Source organism: Tuber melanosporum (assembly GCF_000151645.1).
Source record: "Tuber melanosporum whole genome shotgun sequence assembly, scaffold_1, strain Mel28".
Lineage (NCBI taxonomy): Eukaryota > Fungi > Ascomycota > Pezizomycetes > Pezizales > Tuberaceae > Tuber > Tuber melanosporum.
In genome coordinates, this window is record NW_003298755.1 from 405,936 (window position 1) to 420,699 (window position 14,764).

The window sequence follows — 14,764 nt, forward strand, 5'->3', positions numbered from 1 at the left end:
TAGGAAAGGGGCTGACTTGTGGATCACTATTGTGATCGAAATAAAATAAAGAACGCTCAAACGTCTACTCAAGGGAACTTCCGGAATGTCACAATTGTGTGACGGAAGGCATAGTACTCTCCCTGGGTATTATTTTGGGGTTCCTAGGTGTTCAGCGATGCCATTGAAGTCACTTCGCTCCATTACCCCCCCTAAGCCAGCTTGTGTTTACTGGGACCCATCTGAACTTTTCAGATCCAGTGGATCAATCGAGCATATATGATACAACGCCCCGTGAAGCAATTATATCAGCCCCGTCGCAGGGCGACTATTTCCTCTCCGACAGCTTCCTCTCGACAACCCTCTCAACAACCCTCTCCAACAAGCCACCCCTTCCTTCTCCATCATCCCCAGCGCCCAAGTACGCAAGAACCTGTTTCTACAATCCCCGATTCACCGCCTTAGCCAACACCCATCCACTCCTATAAGAAAGTAGTAACAAACCTCAATATACTTCCCCGTAATGTCAACCTCAACATTAACATTTTCGCCAACCTGCTTCCTAGCAGTGATAATCTTTTCCTGGGTATAATCAACCAACATGACCTCCCACCACCCCTGATCCTCCCCCTCGCCAACAGCAACAACAGTCAAACTCGCCCCATCAACCGCAACATAGCCCTTCTCGACGACGTACTTCATAACTTCCATATCCCTAGGTTTAAACCTGAACACAACTGGGCTTCCATCGGACCTTCTGTCGACAATGCTAGCGATGGTGTCAACATGTCCCTGGACAAAGTGCCCACCGAAACGTACGTCCCCGCTGACGGCGCGTTCGAGGTTGACTTGCACCGGATTGGGAGAAGAGGAGGGGAGGGACTGGGGGAATGTTGTGCGTCGGAGAGTTTCCGGGGAGAGGTCGACCGTGAAGGTGTCCCGGGTAAAGGAGGTTATTGTTAGACAGGTGCCGTTTACGCTTATACTGTCGCCGAGATGGGCGTCAGTGAGGATTGGAGCAGCACCGGCAATTGTTAAGGTTGTGGTTTGGGTTGTTTCAGAATGTGTTATGGAGGAGATTGCTAGTTGGCAGGGAAAGGGCAATATTAGTTGCTTGGTTTAGTTGCAGGGAGGGGGGGAGAAGACTGTATACTCCCGATTGCTTCGACAATTCCGGTAAACATCCTGGATCCCTTTTGGCGATTGGTTGCACAGTTGTTTCTCTTTGCTCTATAGTGTTCCTACCCGTTTTAGTCTTTTGTAGTCAAAGTGGTATAAGTTGAAAGAGTTGATGGGGAGCGGTGGCGGGGCAATGTTGGTGCTGGGTAGAGGACAAAAAGCAGAGCTTCCGGAGAAAACGGAATGCGGCTCAATATTACGCGACTCCCGCCGATCCCACATCAACTTCTCCAAGGTCCAAAAAGCCACTGCATGAACAGAAAACTGAAAGAAAAAAAACTATAATAGCAACAACTAATATCTATGCCAGCCCATAAGTACGAGCACTAACCACTCACACGATTTTAAAAACACAATATCCATCCCTCCAACCCCCCTCCAAACCCGATCCAATCCAGACCGTGCACACAACGTCCCATCATCAAAGCTTATACAATTGAAGGTCAGAAAAACTCCATCTGTGCAAACAACCCAAACCCAATCCTCACGAACACAGCCACTGGAAACGAAAGCACCTTCAAACTATAGCACCAAGAAAAAGAAAGAAAGAAAAAACTCCTGTCCCTGTAAATATTGTGCTATCGACTCGTGCATGCCACAAAAGAAAAAAACATGAGTATTGTAAGAGACTAATACTAGGCCAGACTGACTATGCAAGATAATGTAACCCCATGCAACGAATTCGCCTTTGCTCATTTTGTTTCCAGCCATTGACTAGCACTAGGGTACGAGTTGTTCAATTATCGACCAAAAGAGTCTGCCACTCCTTTCATTTTACCCTTCAGTTGAGGTTGAGGAGCTTTTGACCATCTGTACCCAATTATATTAGCCAGTCAATCGGGTAAGGAGGGCGCTAAGGATGGGTATTACATTCGCACGTTTCTGTCGTCACCAGCTGAAGCAAACATGTAAGGATTTGTAGGGTTCCAAGCCACACAGTTCACAATCCCGGAGTGGCCTGGCAAGACTTCTACCAGTGCTCCGTTTTCTTTGCGCCAGACGTAGACGTTTGAGTCTATAGACTTGATGTTAGTATCCAAACCTCGATGTTTCAATGATGAAAACAAACCTTCGCTACCGGAGACAACAAAGTTCTCATCGGCTCCCCCGAAGCAATTCCTTACAACAAACTCTTCCTGTTTCGTTCCCGAAAAGTGCCTAACATCTGCACCCGTCTCAATGTTCAAGAGCCGGAGCTCTTGAACCCCAGCACCCATGTTGAGAAGTATGTATCTCGAATCCTTGCTAACAGAGATGCATGTGGAAACGCCACCTAGATCACGCTCATACTCCTTCTCTCGGGTAACAAAGTTGAAAACATGTAACTTCATCTGGGTGCATACCGCAGCTAATCGTGCCCCGTCCGCAGTAACTACCAAGTCGTATACCCTTGCGCCGGTCCACGTGTGGATACTCTCTCCGTAAAGATTCCAAAGGATCATCTCTTTATCCACACTTCCAGTCACGAATGTCTGCCCATCCGGAGCCCATGCGCACGAACTGACCCAGTCAGTATGGGCACTCATCGTTCTTATGCACCCGCCAGTCTAGGCATTAAATTGAGAGTTAGCTTAAAGAATATCGCACCGAATAGACCAAAAATTAAACATACTGTTGTATCCCATAACTTTGCCTGTTTATCCTGAGAGCAGCTCAACAGCTTCGAGTCGTCAGGCGACCACCGAAGATACGTTATCGCGCCCGTATGATCTTTGAGGTGATGTATCGGTTGAAAATCCTTAGAGGCATTTAGCAACAAGACCCTGCGCAACAACCAAGGAAATCACCTCCAAGTCCCATACTATAACAGTAAAATCTTTGCTCCCGGTGGCCAATCGTGTTCCGTCGTTCGAAAACTGCACAAACCAGACCTCGTCTTTGTGGTCGGTCAAAATTTCCACTGTCGACAACGGAAACTGATTTCTGTCGCAATGATGATCCGTATACAATGAAGGCGAATTCGCGGTATTGTGGTAAAGACACTTGGATAATTGGTTTTGCTTGACCTGGTGTAATAGTGAAGCGAGTCGGTGTTCGGGGATCATTACCGAGGCCGAGATAGACTCTAGCACAAAATACGTTAAAATTTATCAGCACAAAAGGGCAATTAGAACTTGAATTACTCGAGAGCTCCGACAACAGCTGTTGGCGAGACATCCCGGCCGCGCCGTCCCACTCAGCTCGTGCTTTAAGATCGTCGGCAGATATACACATCATTAAGCTATCCCGAGTTTATAAATCCCATTAGTCGCAATAACCAGCGCTTCAAGGGCAAATAACAAGAAAAATACCTAGATAGAGAATGTAACTTTTCTACGCTCTGATTAAGGGGAGTTAGTTCTGTCCTGAGAACATGTAAAGCTCTCGAAACGTCTGCAACCTCCAGAAGCTCAAGAAACTTCTGCTGTCTCATGTAAAACAACAAGGCCTATTCAACCCCTCGGTTAGCATTTGAGCCCAAATCTGAATCTAGCATAACTCCACCCGTAACCCGTAACTCCAGCTGCCTCGCCGCCATCAGGATATCGAGGAGAATCTCACATTAACGTCCGCATCTTTATTAATTTCCAGCCCAAATAACAGCTCCTCAGCCTTATTCCATTGACCCTGTAGCACGGCATCCCTAAATTCTGATACCTCTGGAGACTCCAAAGTGTATTCACTCTCCTCTTCCAACACACGAGCTGCCTTGTGATACCCCAAATCCACCAACGACTGAATCACAATTCTAGTGATCTCCTCCCGATCATGGCCAAAATAGCTCGGCTTAGGTGTAGGCGGGGCAAGCATTGTAAAAGACGAAGCCGTTGAGCCACCCTCCAACTTCCCAGAACCATTACGAACACCAGCACCATTTCCATTCGTTTCCACAGCGGCCGACGAGGCTCCATTAGTCCCCGAACGTCCACTATCCGCCACCGAGGCCTGAGAGTTCAACCCATTGTTTTCGATTCTCATATTACCGGTGACGTTGCTACTGGTGCCGCTAGCGGACCGAGGGTGCAGGTATGAAGTAGCGGAAGTCTCGCTACTGGGGCTGTATGCGGAGGTCCGTCTACGTTTTCTCGCCGGGCTTTCCTGACTCCCTGACGGTTGGGCAGGGGTAGCGGAAGACGATGCTTGCTGTACTTGTGCTCCAGGAGCCGCAGATGCCAAACTTAGGTTACTTGTTGTCCCGCGTTCTTGTGTGGAAATCGGAGGTTCGCCTTCACTTTCGTCGGAGGATGAAAGAGCTCCGTAAGTTCTTCTTGTTGCCAGGACGACGATAATTCAAGTTGGTCTGGCGGATAGTCGAATACTGCTGAACTTCACACCTCAAGAACGAAGTCTGGAGATGAGAGGATACAGTAGATAACGACCGCTAAACCGGTATAAGGGGAAAAAAGAAAAAGAAAGGATGCCAACGGCAGAAAAAGGTAATAATAAGGAGAAGAAAGGAGCAAAGTGACCAGCTAAATACGACTAAGTGCTTGTAAAGAGGCTCGTTTCGTTTCGTGTAAGCACGATGCAGGAGTCGTAAATATTATCCCACCAGTTTACGGGACGGAGTAGCCGCAGTGTTAGAGGGGAACCGGGAACTCAAGCTTAAGTGGTTCCAAGGGCCAGTGGGAAGATGATCCCGACCTCGCACAAATAGTGTTTACAGGGAGGGGTGCAGGAAAGAACTGGCGTGTGTTGTATGGCTGAGGGAACAGAGGAGGTTTAGAACCCACAAGGGATGGCGTGTTATGTGGATAAAATTATTCAGACGACGAAACCACTACGCATGGAAGCGATCTCGTAAAGTTGGTGACCAGGAAATATGACACGGGGGAGAACCAGAGCGGGGTGTTGGCAGAACCGTGGAGTTCCCAAACGATCCAGCGCACACTATCGACGTGTAGGTGTACCTGCAAGGTGCTTGAACCGAGACGAGCCCAGAAACCAGGGGGGAGGCGAGTGTTTTTGACGGAGTGAAGAAATCAGAAAGCTATCAAACAAACGAACGGAGCCAAGATCTTGCGGACTAGTGGGAAGGGCGAGTGGAAAGGACAAGTGGGAAGGTGAAGTTAAGAGTTGGTGAACGTATAGCGAACGAAGGGGTGGTTTGCGTTTGAGCAGCAGAAGGGGACGGCAGATGCGAAGGCAATCGCGAAGGCAATCGAAGATAATGCAACTTTGGCACCGTAATGGACAGGAGGATGCGGAGGGGTGATCAGGCAAGGTGCAGGTGAATTCGGATGATGTGAGGGAAGAGGGAGGAGGAGAAGAAGAGAGATGGATTTCAGCAAGAAATGAGTAAAGGCAAAAGGGTAGACAACAGAAGAGGGTTTGGGTCTGGAAGATCCTCGATAGTGTAATAGATTAGATCTCTCCTCTCCTGTGTGTTACAGTATGATAATATTATGGTAATAATATGATACTTGTATCTGCAACTCAAAGGGCGTAGGGCAAGAAAGGCGGAAACGGCACACGCAGCGCCTAAAGCAAATGATATGATAGAAATGTAATTTGTGCGCTATACTGTGCATCACAAAGGAGAACAGTCTACTGACATCTCTTTGAGAACTCCCGAGAAACCTCCCTTTTCCTACGCAAGAATAATATTTACAACCCCAATCCGCCCCACAGATTATAGCAAGCTCCCCCCATTCCCGTGACCAAAACTTATGACCAAAGTGAGTCTTTCCGAGTTTTCGCCCGGCCTCCGGGTTCCTCCAAGATCAGGCTGTGCTATAATACCGTAGTTGAGTGCTGTGAGCTATAGTGCTCCAGCATCATACCGTGCACCAGGATACCTAGGCTAACCCTCAACCCTGAGCCCTCTCCGCCCATTCAATTCGAAATGAAAATCTATGGTAAAGGGGATGTCTATCATGCCATGGCCCGAGCCAATAAAAAAACAAAAATAGGAATGCGGTTGCGGCAATTTGGAAATCCCAATTCGTCCACATAACTGTTGGAACACAATCCCTCCTTCCCTCACACCTCATCACTCGTCTCCCAGACTCCCCCGCAAGCTGCATGGGCAAAAAAGGTGGGTGTAAACAGAACACATTTGGCCGAGACGGCGGCTATATTATAGATACATGTACGAGTACAGAACTCGAGTAGGGTATTTGTGCCAGTACTCGGGTACTGTGATCTTGGCGGCGGATAGATTGTAAGGTACAGGTCAAGAAGTTATGCGTCACATGTTACCATATTTTGGATGGCAGTGAGAGATATGGTGCCTGCTGCCATCCAAGTACTCGCACTCCTGCTCAAGAAAAAAGGCATCATATCATTGCGGGATCTGGTTGATTATACTCCCCACAATATTAGAGCTAAGTTAACTTACTTGTAGAGCTTTTTTGGAAGCTTGCTATCATGTTACTGCTTACTTCCTGCGAATCACCGTTTGACTCGAATATGATACCACTGATTTCATGCCGTTGACTAAACTTAAAGAACCAGCTAATAGACAATTTTTGGCTTAAATTTGTTAATAAAGAATAAGGAAAACCCCGCTGATGATGTCCTCCCCACACGAACACAAGCGCTTACACATAACTCAGGACACCATCTGGCCACCACTTCCCTACGACGCCCAGTGGAGCCTCTCCCCCGATAACAGTAGGCCCTCTTACAACAATCTCCCCTCTGCTGCCACCTGCATCGCTGGCCTTAAAGATATTCCAATCCCTAGTGAAAACCTCGCATCCTGGCGTGACGCCACCGAAATGTGCGCATTTTCTTGGAATTTCCTTCTTCTTGCTTGGCTTTGGTGTCTGTGGCTGTACTCTATAATCGTAGACATGTTGTTGGTTGATTGGGCCTGCGACCATGTGATGCTTCAGTCCGTAAACAACTCTGGCCCCGAAGTACACTCTTAAATCGTTGAGGTCCTCAGAATTAAGCGGGTGGGAATCGAGATCGCCGGCCGTCTCTGCGCTAAAGACCAGACGGAGGCGGGACGGTTGGCCAACATTCGGGCGGGTGTAATCATTAAAGCGAATAAGAGCGTTGCCTTTTGGAATACGACCAGATTCGAGGGTACGACATTGGAAGTAGTGTAGGATATTGTGCCAGATCTCCATTCGCGAACCCGCCGTAATAGAAACGGTATCTGCGAGGGTAGAGGTGGAAGCAACAATGACTGTAGGACGAACGTGTTTGACGCAAAGCTCAAGGTCTGCGTGGGTACCAGCAATAGGATTCAGTGCAACTGTTGTACCACTCGTAAGCGCTGCATAAGTAAAGATACGGGTATAGATATCCGATAGAGTGTCAACTGGGACAAAGACATCATCCGTCTTGAGTGTTTCTGGGCCGGGCTTGACAGAAGCAATTGTAGAAGCGACACCAGCAATAATTTGCTATAATCCCAATATTAGCATCCGAACACGACAACATGCCTGTACTGTGAAGCGAACTTTATGGTTGAACTCAGCCATTTCAATTCTTCTCTCTTCGCCAGCGTATTTTGGACCAAACACAATGACTGCGGGACCATCCAAATCCACGTCTCCAGCGCCAGTACTAGGCATCTTGATCACATCATGATAAACAGAAGACTTGTTTCCATTTGGGCTGGCCCAATTAAGGTGCTGAGACCCTGGTTCAACTACCCAGATAATTTCCTTGATATTTTTGGCGCCATTGAGGTCGTTGAGAGCAAGATCACCAGCTGGCGCAATGAGTACATCGGCCTTTGAACGGTTTAGAAGAGATGTAACATCCGGAGGACCCCTGGGGTCAAATGGAAGTGTGATGAGAGTCAGGTCGTAGAACGCGCAAGCTAAGCCGCTGTTAGAGCTTCACCACAAGCCCACAATAGAAGGAGTATTACCAAAAGAAGCCACAAGATTCTCAACATCATTCGCAAGGTAAATAGCGATCCTCTTAGCGCCGGGAATGCTCTTGATGTAAGATCCCAAGGAGTGAATATTCTGCGTTAGCTGGTCTGCGCCCAAACCAGTCTTCTGTCAGCCCCGTCCTAATTACAAGGGAACCTCATCAGACTAGGAACCAACCGATATCAAGCTCCTTAACCTCAGATCCTTTGACACTTAGAACTTTGCCTTTGCCTTCCTTGACTGCCTGGTTCCAAACATCCCTAATATCACCATCACGGGTTCGGTATTTCTTATCCGTAGGCAATCCAAGCCCGGAAACGAGGGGATAACCTGGTGGAGACAAAGTGGATCTATGAACGGCGCTTTCTTTAGGATTACGGACACTATCTTTAGATTAGCTGTGATGCCCTCACGCTTTAACGTTAGAGAAGGTAAGAGCAACGAACGGAGACACGTTGGATTGACGGTTCAGGATCATGGGGTGTATATCAGGGTCCTTCTGGAAGATGGCGGGTAGGATCATCAAGCCCAGTACCAGGGCAATGAGAGTGTAGGAAACGACATTTAACTCTAGATCGTCAAACATGGCTGCTGTGCGATAGGGGATAAAGATTTGACAAGGTGGATAGGGGAAAAGGTTGTCAACATTCACGGATATGTAGCTTGGATGGTAGCTTGGATGATTTGCACGGTTATAAGGGCATTATCGGGGCATTGGGGGTGGATGCTGAGGTGCAACGGGGGAAAAGTTGGCCAGGTTTCAGAGCTGATAACTCGGTGCACGAAAGCCACACATGTACCACAGTTTCACCTGTGGCTTTACGAGTAATACGTAGTATGGGATCTGGGTTGCGGCGAGTGTACGAGTAGATTATCTTTGTGATAACACAAATCAGATAAGATCAGATTAACAGAAAGGGGTTCACCCCATTGCGTTAGCAACCCAAACCCAACACCCTTCACTCCTTGGATTTGGTTCTGGAGCCCTCGAACCCCCGAAATCCAAACTTCACGTCCTCCCCTCCCTTCCCCCCTTCCGCTCATTCTCAAGCTATTTCTCCCAGCCTTTCCCCCATTCCAATCGCCCTTCATCCCCATCCCATCGATCCCCCCCACCTTCTCCCGGCTTCCAGTACTTGCTCCATTTCACTTTCGTCCTCCGCATCCGGTATCGAACATGAGCTCTGCACCAAGTACGCCAATGAAGAGCGCCCCAGCAACACCAGCGACCACTGGCTCATGGCGCCATCCAGCATTGGACGATATCGCAAAGCGCAACGCTAACAAGCGTCCTGATATGTCGTTCAAACGGCTTACCATGAACGCATTCGCACTGATCGCCAGTTTTGCGATGTTTACTTTCCTCCGAAAGAGGTATCTCCCTGTCCTATACCCCACCATATCTGTCTTACTACGCGTTCGCTAATCCTACTTTCCATATTTTCAGTGAATTCTTGCTTGGTCTCACCCCCTCGTCCCCCACCTTCCACCAATACTTCTCCTACGTTCTCTGGTCAGCTCGCTGTGTTCTGGCCTTTAATGTTGGGGAGTCCATCACTCAGCTCCTCGCCCCAGCCGACGAATTCACCGACATCTCGCTCACGCCAGAGCAACGTAAGCTGTTGGGGCTCAATCCTAACACTCCCTTATCTGCGTCCGCGTCAATGGGGAACATCGTTACCCCACCAAGGTACACCAAGTCCACTCCTTCCTCCCGAACTGGTTCTCCCTCATTCGGTGCGTCAACTTCCGGATCACCCACTTTGCAGCGGAAGTCTGCTCCACAAACTCCCCCTCCCATGACTCCCAGCCCGTTGCGTATGGGCGGTGGGCTGGAGAGGAGGCAGGGTAATGGAATTGGATCACCGAGTGGGGGACCGTTCAGTGGTGGGAGTCCTGGCGTCAAGCTTGCTGGAGCGTCAGTTGTTCCCGGAAATAAGTGGCTATACGAGAAGAATATTCAGCGCAAGAGTATGTTCTGTATACTATCCTCGCCGTCGACAAGCTGATTCTAACTTGCTTGAACAGATGAGGGTCTCCGCTTTTCGCCTAGCAAAAGTATCTTTTCAACCCCTCGAGCTTAATCCATTCCTGTTTGTCCTCTACTTTGTCTTAAACACTTTCGCTTTTATACATTTTTTCCTTCTTGGCTCTTTCTCCGACATTGTACTTTTTTTTTTATCCCACCTTAACGACCTAATGTCCGTGAAATGTGCCTGTTTGACCCGATTGCCGTTTTTTCCTGTTTTCTGACGACAATAGAGGAGGAGGGAGCATGAGTCTTCGTAAAGGTTTGAGCCTGACAATTCCTGCAGGCTTAAACTAAATCATAGCGAGGGATTTCATGCAATTGGCTTTCCTTATCTCCTTGTCGTTTCTTACCGTGTTTTTTATGACTTGGTTGAACTGAGCCGGTGAAGTGAGTGTGCAGTCTACGTAGACTACTTTGGCTAGCCGTGCTACTACGATTGGAGAGAGTGGGGGAGGAAGTGTAGATCGGGGGGGTGGCGAATAGGACCTGTATGTAAGATACTGTAATTTATTACTCTTTTTTGTGACACTCTCTTGATCATGAAGGGTAATTGATAGTTTTGTATCCGCTCTATTTCACTCTGATGATATTTATAAAGTTTCGTACAATCGACCAATGTCGGTTTTCCCCAATGGTATGATATAACATTATAAACAAGACTTCTTTCCCTCCCTTCTCCCTCCGTTTCTTTCGTAAGGTATAGTAATATTATGATATAAAAAATCGTGATCTAACAAAATATTGCAAATGGGCCTCCCTCCTTCTCTCCCTCCTTCAAACTAGCACTAGCACTAACTTAGCGGAGACAAATCGTACAGGCAGCGTCCGTCGTTAATATATCGGGGGAAGGGATGGCCGTGAGAAAATGAGCTCGTTATCCATCCATCCATCAATTGCTCCCTTCTTCCCCTCATAGTAATATCGCATTTGCTGGCCGTGTTTTGGTGATGACACAAGCAATATCCGTCCGCCCGTTTCCACCTATGTCAAAAGAAATTTCCAACCCAGTCCAGCCCATTCCAGTGATTCCACACTATCCAACCCGAGCCCTATCCGTGTTCATGTCCATATCCGCGAGTATTACGCCCTCTCCAACTCCGACCCTGCAAAAGAAACCACCCACCTTCCGCCTCGATCCCCGCAACCACATACACAGCGCTCAAGCTTTCTTATTCTTAACCCCCGGTGACCCCGACCGACTCCTCAAGTGCCCCGCGTCATTCCCCGGAACATAAAAACCCGTCGTCGCCGTCTCGTTTGGCAGCGGGGCAAGACTCTTCTCGACGCTTGTGATCAATGCCGTGGCTGTCTTTTTAAGGTTGAATTGGGTAGTATTTATTACTGAAGACCAGAGGGGGCCGCCGTTTGACGTCGTTGAGCTGGGTTCACCGGTTAGCTTTGTACTGCATACACAGGACGGAGGGTGGAGTACCTAGTTGAAGTCCGAGGCGTGCTGGAGGGCGACGGAGGGGTTATAGCGCCGGTGGCTTCAGAAAGGACGGTGGAGGTTGTGCTCCAGCGAGGGGATTTGGGGTCTTCGTCGGCGGGTGAGGAAAAGTCTATTAGTTTTTCGGTTTCCATTTCTTTGGTGGTTGAAGGGGTTTTGGAGTTCTCCCGGGACATCTTTTGGGGGGTTATGCTGCGAAGGCTTGCTCTGGAGGATTTCTTATTTGGGGGTTTGGTGGTGGTGTTGGTGAGGTTGGCGGGGTCTTGGGGTGTGTTTGTCGACGCGCGGATTCCGGTTTGGTTTATTGAAGAGTGGATGCCTTCGTCGCCGACGGTAGCCTGACGGAGATCCTCGATGAAGGTCCATAGACCCTCTTTGAAGTCCTCTGCCATCTGCTTCCCCGTCCTAAGTAGTGCTTCTTGACCCTTCTGTCCCGCAGACCGTGAGAAGTCGTTCATTGATAGCGGTCTAGGAGTAGCAGAGACAGAGCTAGGAAGCGGCATGGACGTCTGAGCAAACGTCTGACTGCGCCTTACGCTGGGCGGTTTATCCGACGCAGGACTCTCGTCACCAAGATCACTCGGTTGAGCAAATGGTTGCTTGTAAACATTCCTATCTGTCGACAGCAGTGACAAAGTTCTCTGATGCCTCTGCGACGGTAACACCTTCCTCGTCCCCGTGCCATTCAGACTGTTCAGCGTGGCCTTCCGGGCGTTATACTGCTCCCTCGTCGGGGAGATTATCTTCTCCCGGTCATCGCACGTCGCACTGGTATCCAGTGGTCGAAGTCTTCCAATCGGAGCAGCTACGTCGTGGAATTTCCGCGTAGCCTCGTGGACAGCCCACTGCCTTTTCATCTTCCCCAGCTCGGTCTCAGCTTTTCCGAGCTCCTCCTTTAGTTCTAATACCCGGCGTTCCTGGGCTGCTAGGGCGGTCAGGAAGGCCATGGGATCATCAGGTGTTATGTCTCCGATCCCGGGAGTCGAGGCTCGAAAAGTGTGACCTGGCGGCGAGTTTGTCACGGGTGATGCATTTCGCGGGGAGATGTTTGAATTGGCTGGGAGGATTGGGAATGATAATGAGAGGCGTTTCCGCGCCGGGGCCGATGTTGCGATGGATGATGAACGGGTGTGCTGAAGAGTTCTGGGGGAAGCACTTGGAGAAGGAGATGGAGGTTTCCGTGGATCTTGTGAAATAGAGGATGAGGATGAGGATGGTGTCTGATCCTCCGTAACCTCCACCGCGCCCAAAGAGCACTCTGCAGGTTCCTGACTATGCATCAAGGCGATGCCTTCCATGATGAAAAGGAAAACAGGCAGAGCAGTTGTATCCCAACCCTTCAAGAAGTGCACCCCAAATTATTAACAACCAAACAACTCTCTCTCTCTCTCTCTCTTTCCGCCGTACTGTACTTGTAAAGCAAACCTCGTAAAACCACTGGTCAAACTTCTAACAAGCAGATACACCAGATCGTGCGTAGTAAGGAACGAAAGATAGAAAGCAATAAAGCAAGGAAAGAAAGAAAGAAAAGAAAGAAATTATCAGTACGGTAGGCAATCCAAGAAAAAAAATCGCAGCTTTCCAAAGAGGAAAAAAGAAAAGATTAGGAGAGATCAATCAATTCCCAACCCGTCAAGTTTCGAAAGGGGGGGCGTTCTTTTCATCTTCCTTCTTGGCAAAAACTGTTACCGGTATCTGCAGGGGGCATCCTCCCAATTCCCTTACTCGTACGGTACTGTACCCCCGTTCTGCATTCTGCCGTAGGCTAAGCGCACAAGTAAGCTCATACGAAACGCACTATCATGTTCCTTTAATTCTGTTTTTCCCAGCTCGAACTTGGAGCACAGTCGCACCTCGCTATAATGGACCTCTTTGTATGAGAAACCTCGCCATTACGAATGAATCGTACGGGAATCAAGCCCCCTGCTCCCATACAAACAGTACTCGAGGATTTTTAAACTAATCGGAGCGTAGGTTATCCACCCCACAGTAGTTTATGTAAGTACCGTAGGGCATTCAAGCTCATAACTCACAGGTATAATTGAAAGCAAAGTCTGCCGCTGCCAAGTCTAAGTTATACCTGGGTCGCGTAACTGTATTGCTCCCGTTCCGATTACTTTTTAAAAATAGCCTATTACTCGCTATAAGGAATTCACTCCAAAACCTCGTTATAACGAACAAAAACCCCCCAACTCTTGGCGTTCTTTATAACGAGGTGCGACTGTACAGTCTTGTCCGGAAAGTAATGATACCCTGGCGAAGCAATGGCGCAACGCAACCATCCCCGCTTTCCATCAACCACCATGGCCCCACCAATGCCCGGAGAGAAAATGAAGATCAGAATCAAGAAATTTATGCCCTGTATAAGCATACAGATATGGGGTATAATAAAATTTCCAAGGCTTTGGGGGTCTCTAAAACAACTGTTCAAAAGGTTGTGACCAGAGTCAAAGAAAGAGGTAGAGATACCCACTATGCTTCCAAGCCTGGCTGCCCAACAAAGATCACCAATACTAAAAGAAGAGCAGTAGAGGCTATTATCGATGCTGAGCCTCATTTAGTGCTATGCGATATTACCCAAAAAGTGAATATTGGTCTTGGCAAGACTAGTATAGATAAAATCATATCAGATTCTGATTTTAAGCTTTTGATACCAAGGAAAAAGCCTTTTTGGAGGAAAGGACAGAAGGAGAAGAGAAAGGAGTTTGCTAGGAGAAGGAGGAATTGGAGCAGGGCATGGAATTGAGTGGTCTTTGTTGATGAAGCTACAATTATCTATGATCTAAATCCTACTAGGAGGAAGGTTAGGATAAGAGCTGGTGAAGAGTTGGAGGAAAAAAACTTAAAGCCTACTAGTAGCTTTAAGTCAGGAAGGACTAGCATTGGGGTCTATGCTGCAATAATTAAGTGTGGCAGGACTGAGTTAATTCTTGTGAGGAAGAGAACTGAGGAGGAAAGGACTAGCAAAAGGGATAGACTTGGCCTTAATTCCTACCAATATACAACTGAAATCCACCAGCCTTACCTCATCCCTTCTATAGAAGGTCTTGATATACCTTCTAAAGACATCTACCTAGCTGCAGATAATGCCTCATGGCATGGTGGTGCAGAAAATCAGAAATTGTACTCAGACTCTGGTTATCAGAAATTGCCTTGGCCACCCAACTCCCCAGATCTCAATCCAATTGAGAATTCTTAGGCACTTCTCAAAAGAACCCTCAGAAAGCGATTCTCCAGGTTAGAAAGAAGGCCCCACAGTGCTGCTGAATTATTTCAGGTAGCAAAGGAAGAGTGGGATTTAATTCCTCA

General features: G+C 48.1%; 4 protein-coding genes; 1 reads left to right on the plus strand and 3 right to left on the minus strand.

The window, feature by feature from the left end:
* Window positions 1-264: 264 nt before the first annotated feature.
* On the minus strand, window positions 265-5,440 carry GSTUM_00003859001 (uncharacterized protein). XM_002835061.2 has 11 exons: window positions 3,700-5,440; window positions 3,450-3,586; window positions 3,282-3,379; window positions 2,946-3,223; window positions 2,771-2,896; window positions 2,228-2,705; window positions 2,029-2,173; window positions 1,937-1,968; window positions 1,133-1,209; window positions 484-1,092; window positions 265-418 (listed from the first exon to the last, which is right to left on the minus strand). The coding sequence occupies exons 1-11, from the start codon at window positions 4,114-4,116 to the stop codon at window positions 308-310; spliced, it is 2,508 nt and encodes an 835-aa protein (XP_002835107.1). The 5' UTR covers window positions 4,117-5,440; the 3' UTR covers window positions 265-307.
* Window positions 5,441-6,555: 1,115 nt separating this feature from the next.
* GSTUM_00003860001 (uncharacterized protein) lies at window positions 6,556-8,705 on the minus strand. XM_002835062.2 has 5 exons: window positions 8,423-8,705; window positions 8,154-8,359; window positions 7,970-8,083; window positions 7,554-7,918; window positions 6,556-7,496 (listed from the first exon to the last, which is right to left on the minus strand). The coding sequence occupies exons 1-5, from the start codon at window positions 8,560-8,562 to the stop codon at window positions 6,681-6,683; spliced, it is 1,641 nt and encodes a 546-aa protein (XP_002835108.1). The 5' UTR covers window positions 8,563-8,705; the 3' UTR covers window positions 6,556-6,680.
* Window positions 8,706-8,962: 257 nt separating this feature from the next.
* On the plus strand, window positions 8,963-10,168 carry GSTUM_00003861001 (uncharacterized protein). XM_002835063.2 has 3 exons: window positions 8,963-9,350; window positions 9,424-9,947; window positions 10,005-10,168. The coding sequence occupies exons 1-3, from the start codon at window positions 9,154-9,156 to the stop codon at window positions 10,058-10,060; spliced, it is 777 nt and encodes a 258-aa protein (XP_002835109.1). The 5' UTR covers window positions 8,963-9,153; the 3' UTR covers window positions 10,061-10,168.
* Window positions 10,169-10,563: 395 nt separating this feature from the next.
* Window positions 10,564-13,078, minus strand: GSTUM_00003862001 (uncharacterized protein). XM_002835064.2 has 2 exons: window positions 11,441-13,078; window positions 10,564-11,387 (listed from the first exon to the last, which is right to left on the minus strand). Exons 1-2 carry the CDS (start codon window positions 12,751-12,753, stop codon window positions 11,168-11,170), a joined length of 1,533 nt encoding a protein of 510 aa, XP_002835110.1. The 5' UTR covers window positions 12,754-13,078; the 3' UTR covers window positions 10,564-11,167.
* Window positions 13,079-14,764: the final 1,686 nt, after the last annotated feature.

What these genes read in the sequence shown, in the direction of transcription:
- GSTUM_00003859001 (XM_002835061.2), bottom strand. Translation starts at nt 4,116, where the DNA reads ATGAGAATCGAAAACAATGGGTTGAACTCTCAGGCCTCGGTGGCGGAT. An exon ending in GCTGTTGTCGGAGCTCTCGA is followed by an intron (nt 3,224 to 3,281) that starts GTAATTCAAGTT and finishes ATTTTGTGCTAG; the next exon opens with AGTCTATCTCGGCCTCGGTA. An exon ending in TTACGGGGAAGTATATTGAG is followed by an intron (nt 419 to 483) that starts GTTTGTTACTAC and finishes CGGGGATTGTAG; the next exon opens with AAACAGGTTCTTGCGTACTT.
- GSTUM_00003860001 (XM_002835062.2), bottom strand. Translation starts at nt 8,562, where the DNA reads ATGTTTGACGATCTAGAGTTAAATGTCGTTTCCTACACTCTCATTGCC. An exon ending in CGTCAATCCAACGTGTCTCC is followed by an intron (nt 8,360 to 8,422) that starts GTTCGTTGCTCT and finishes ATCTAAAGATAG; the next exon opens with TGTCCGTAATCCTAAAGAAA. An exon ending in TGGCTGAGTTCAACCATAAA is followed by an intron (nt 7,497 to 7,553) that starts GTTCGCTTCACA and finishes TTGGGATTATAG; the next exon opens with CAAATTATTGCTGGTGTCGC.
- GSTUM_00003861001 (XM_002835063.2), top strand. Translation starts at nt 9,154, where the DNA reads ATGAGCTCTGCACCAAGTACGCCAATGAAGAGCGCCCCAGCAACACCA. An exon ending in TTTACTTTCCTCCGAAAGAG is followed by an intron (nt 9,351 to 9,423) that starts GTATCTCCCTGT and finishes CCATATTTTCAG; the next exon opens with TGAATTCTTGCTTGGTCTCA. An exon ending in GAAGAATATTCAGCGCAAGA is followed by an intron (nt 9,948 to 10,004) that starts GTATGTTCTGTA and finishes TTGCTTGAACAG; the next exon opens with ATGAGGGTCTCCGCTTTTCG.
- GSTUM_00003862001 (XM_002835064.2), bottom strand. Translation starts at nt 12,753, where the DNA reads ATGGAAGGCATCGCCTTGATGCATAGTCAGGAACCTGCAGAGTGCTCT. An exon ending in ACGCCTCGGACTTCAACTAG is followed by an intron (nt 11,388 to 11,440) that starts GTACTCCACCCT and finishes CGGTGAACCCAG; the next exon opens with CTCAACGACGTCAAACGGCG.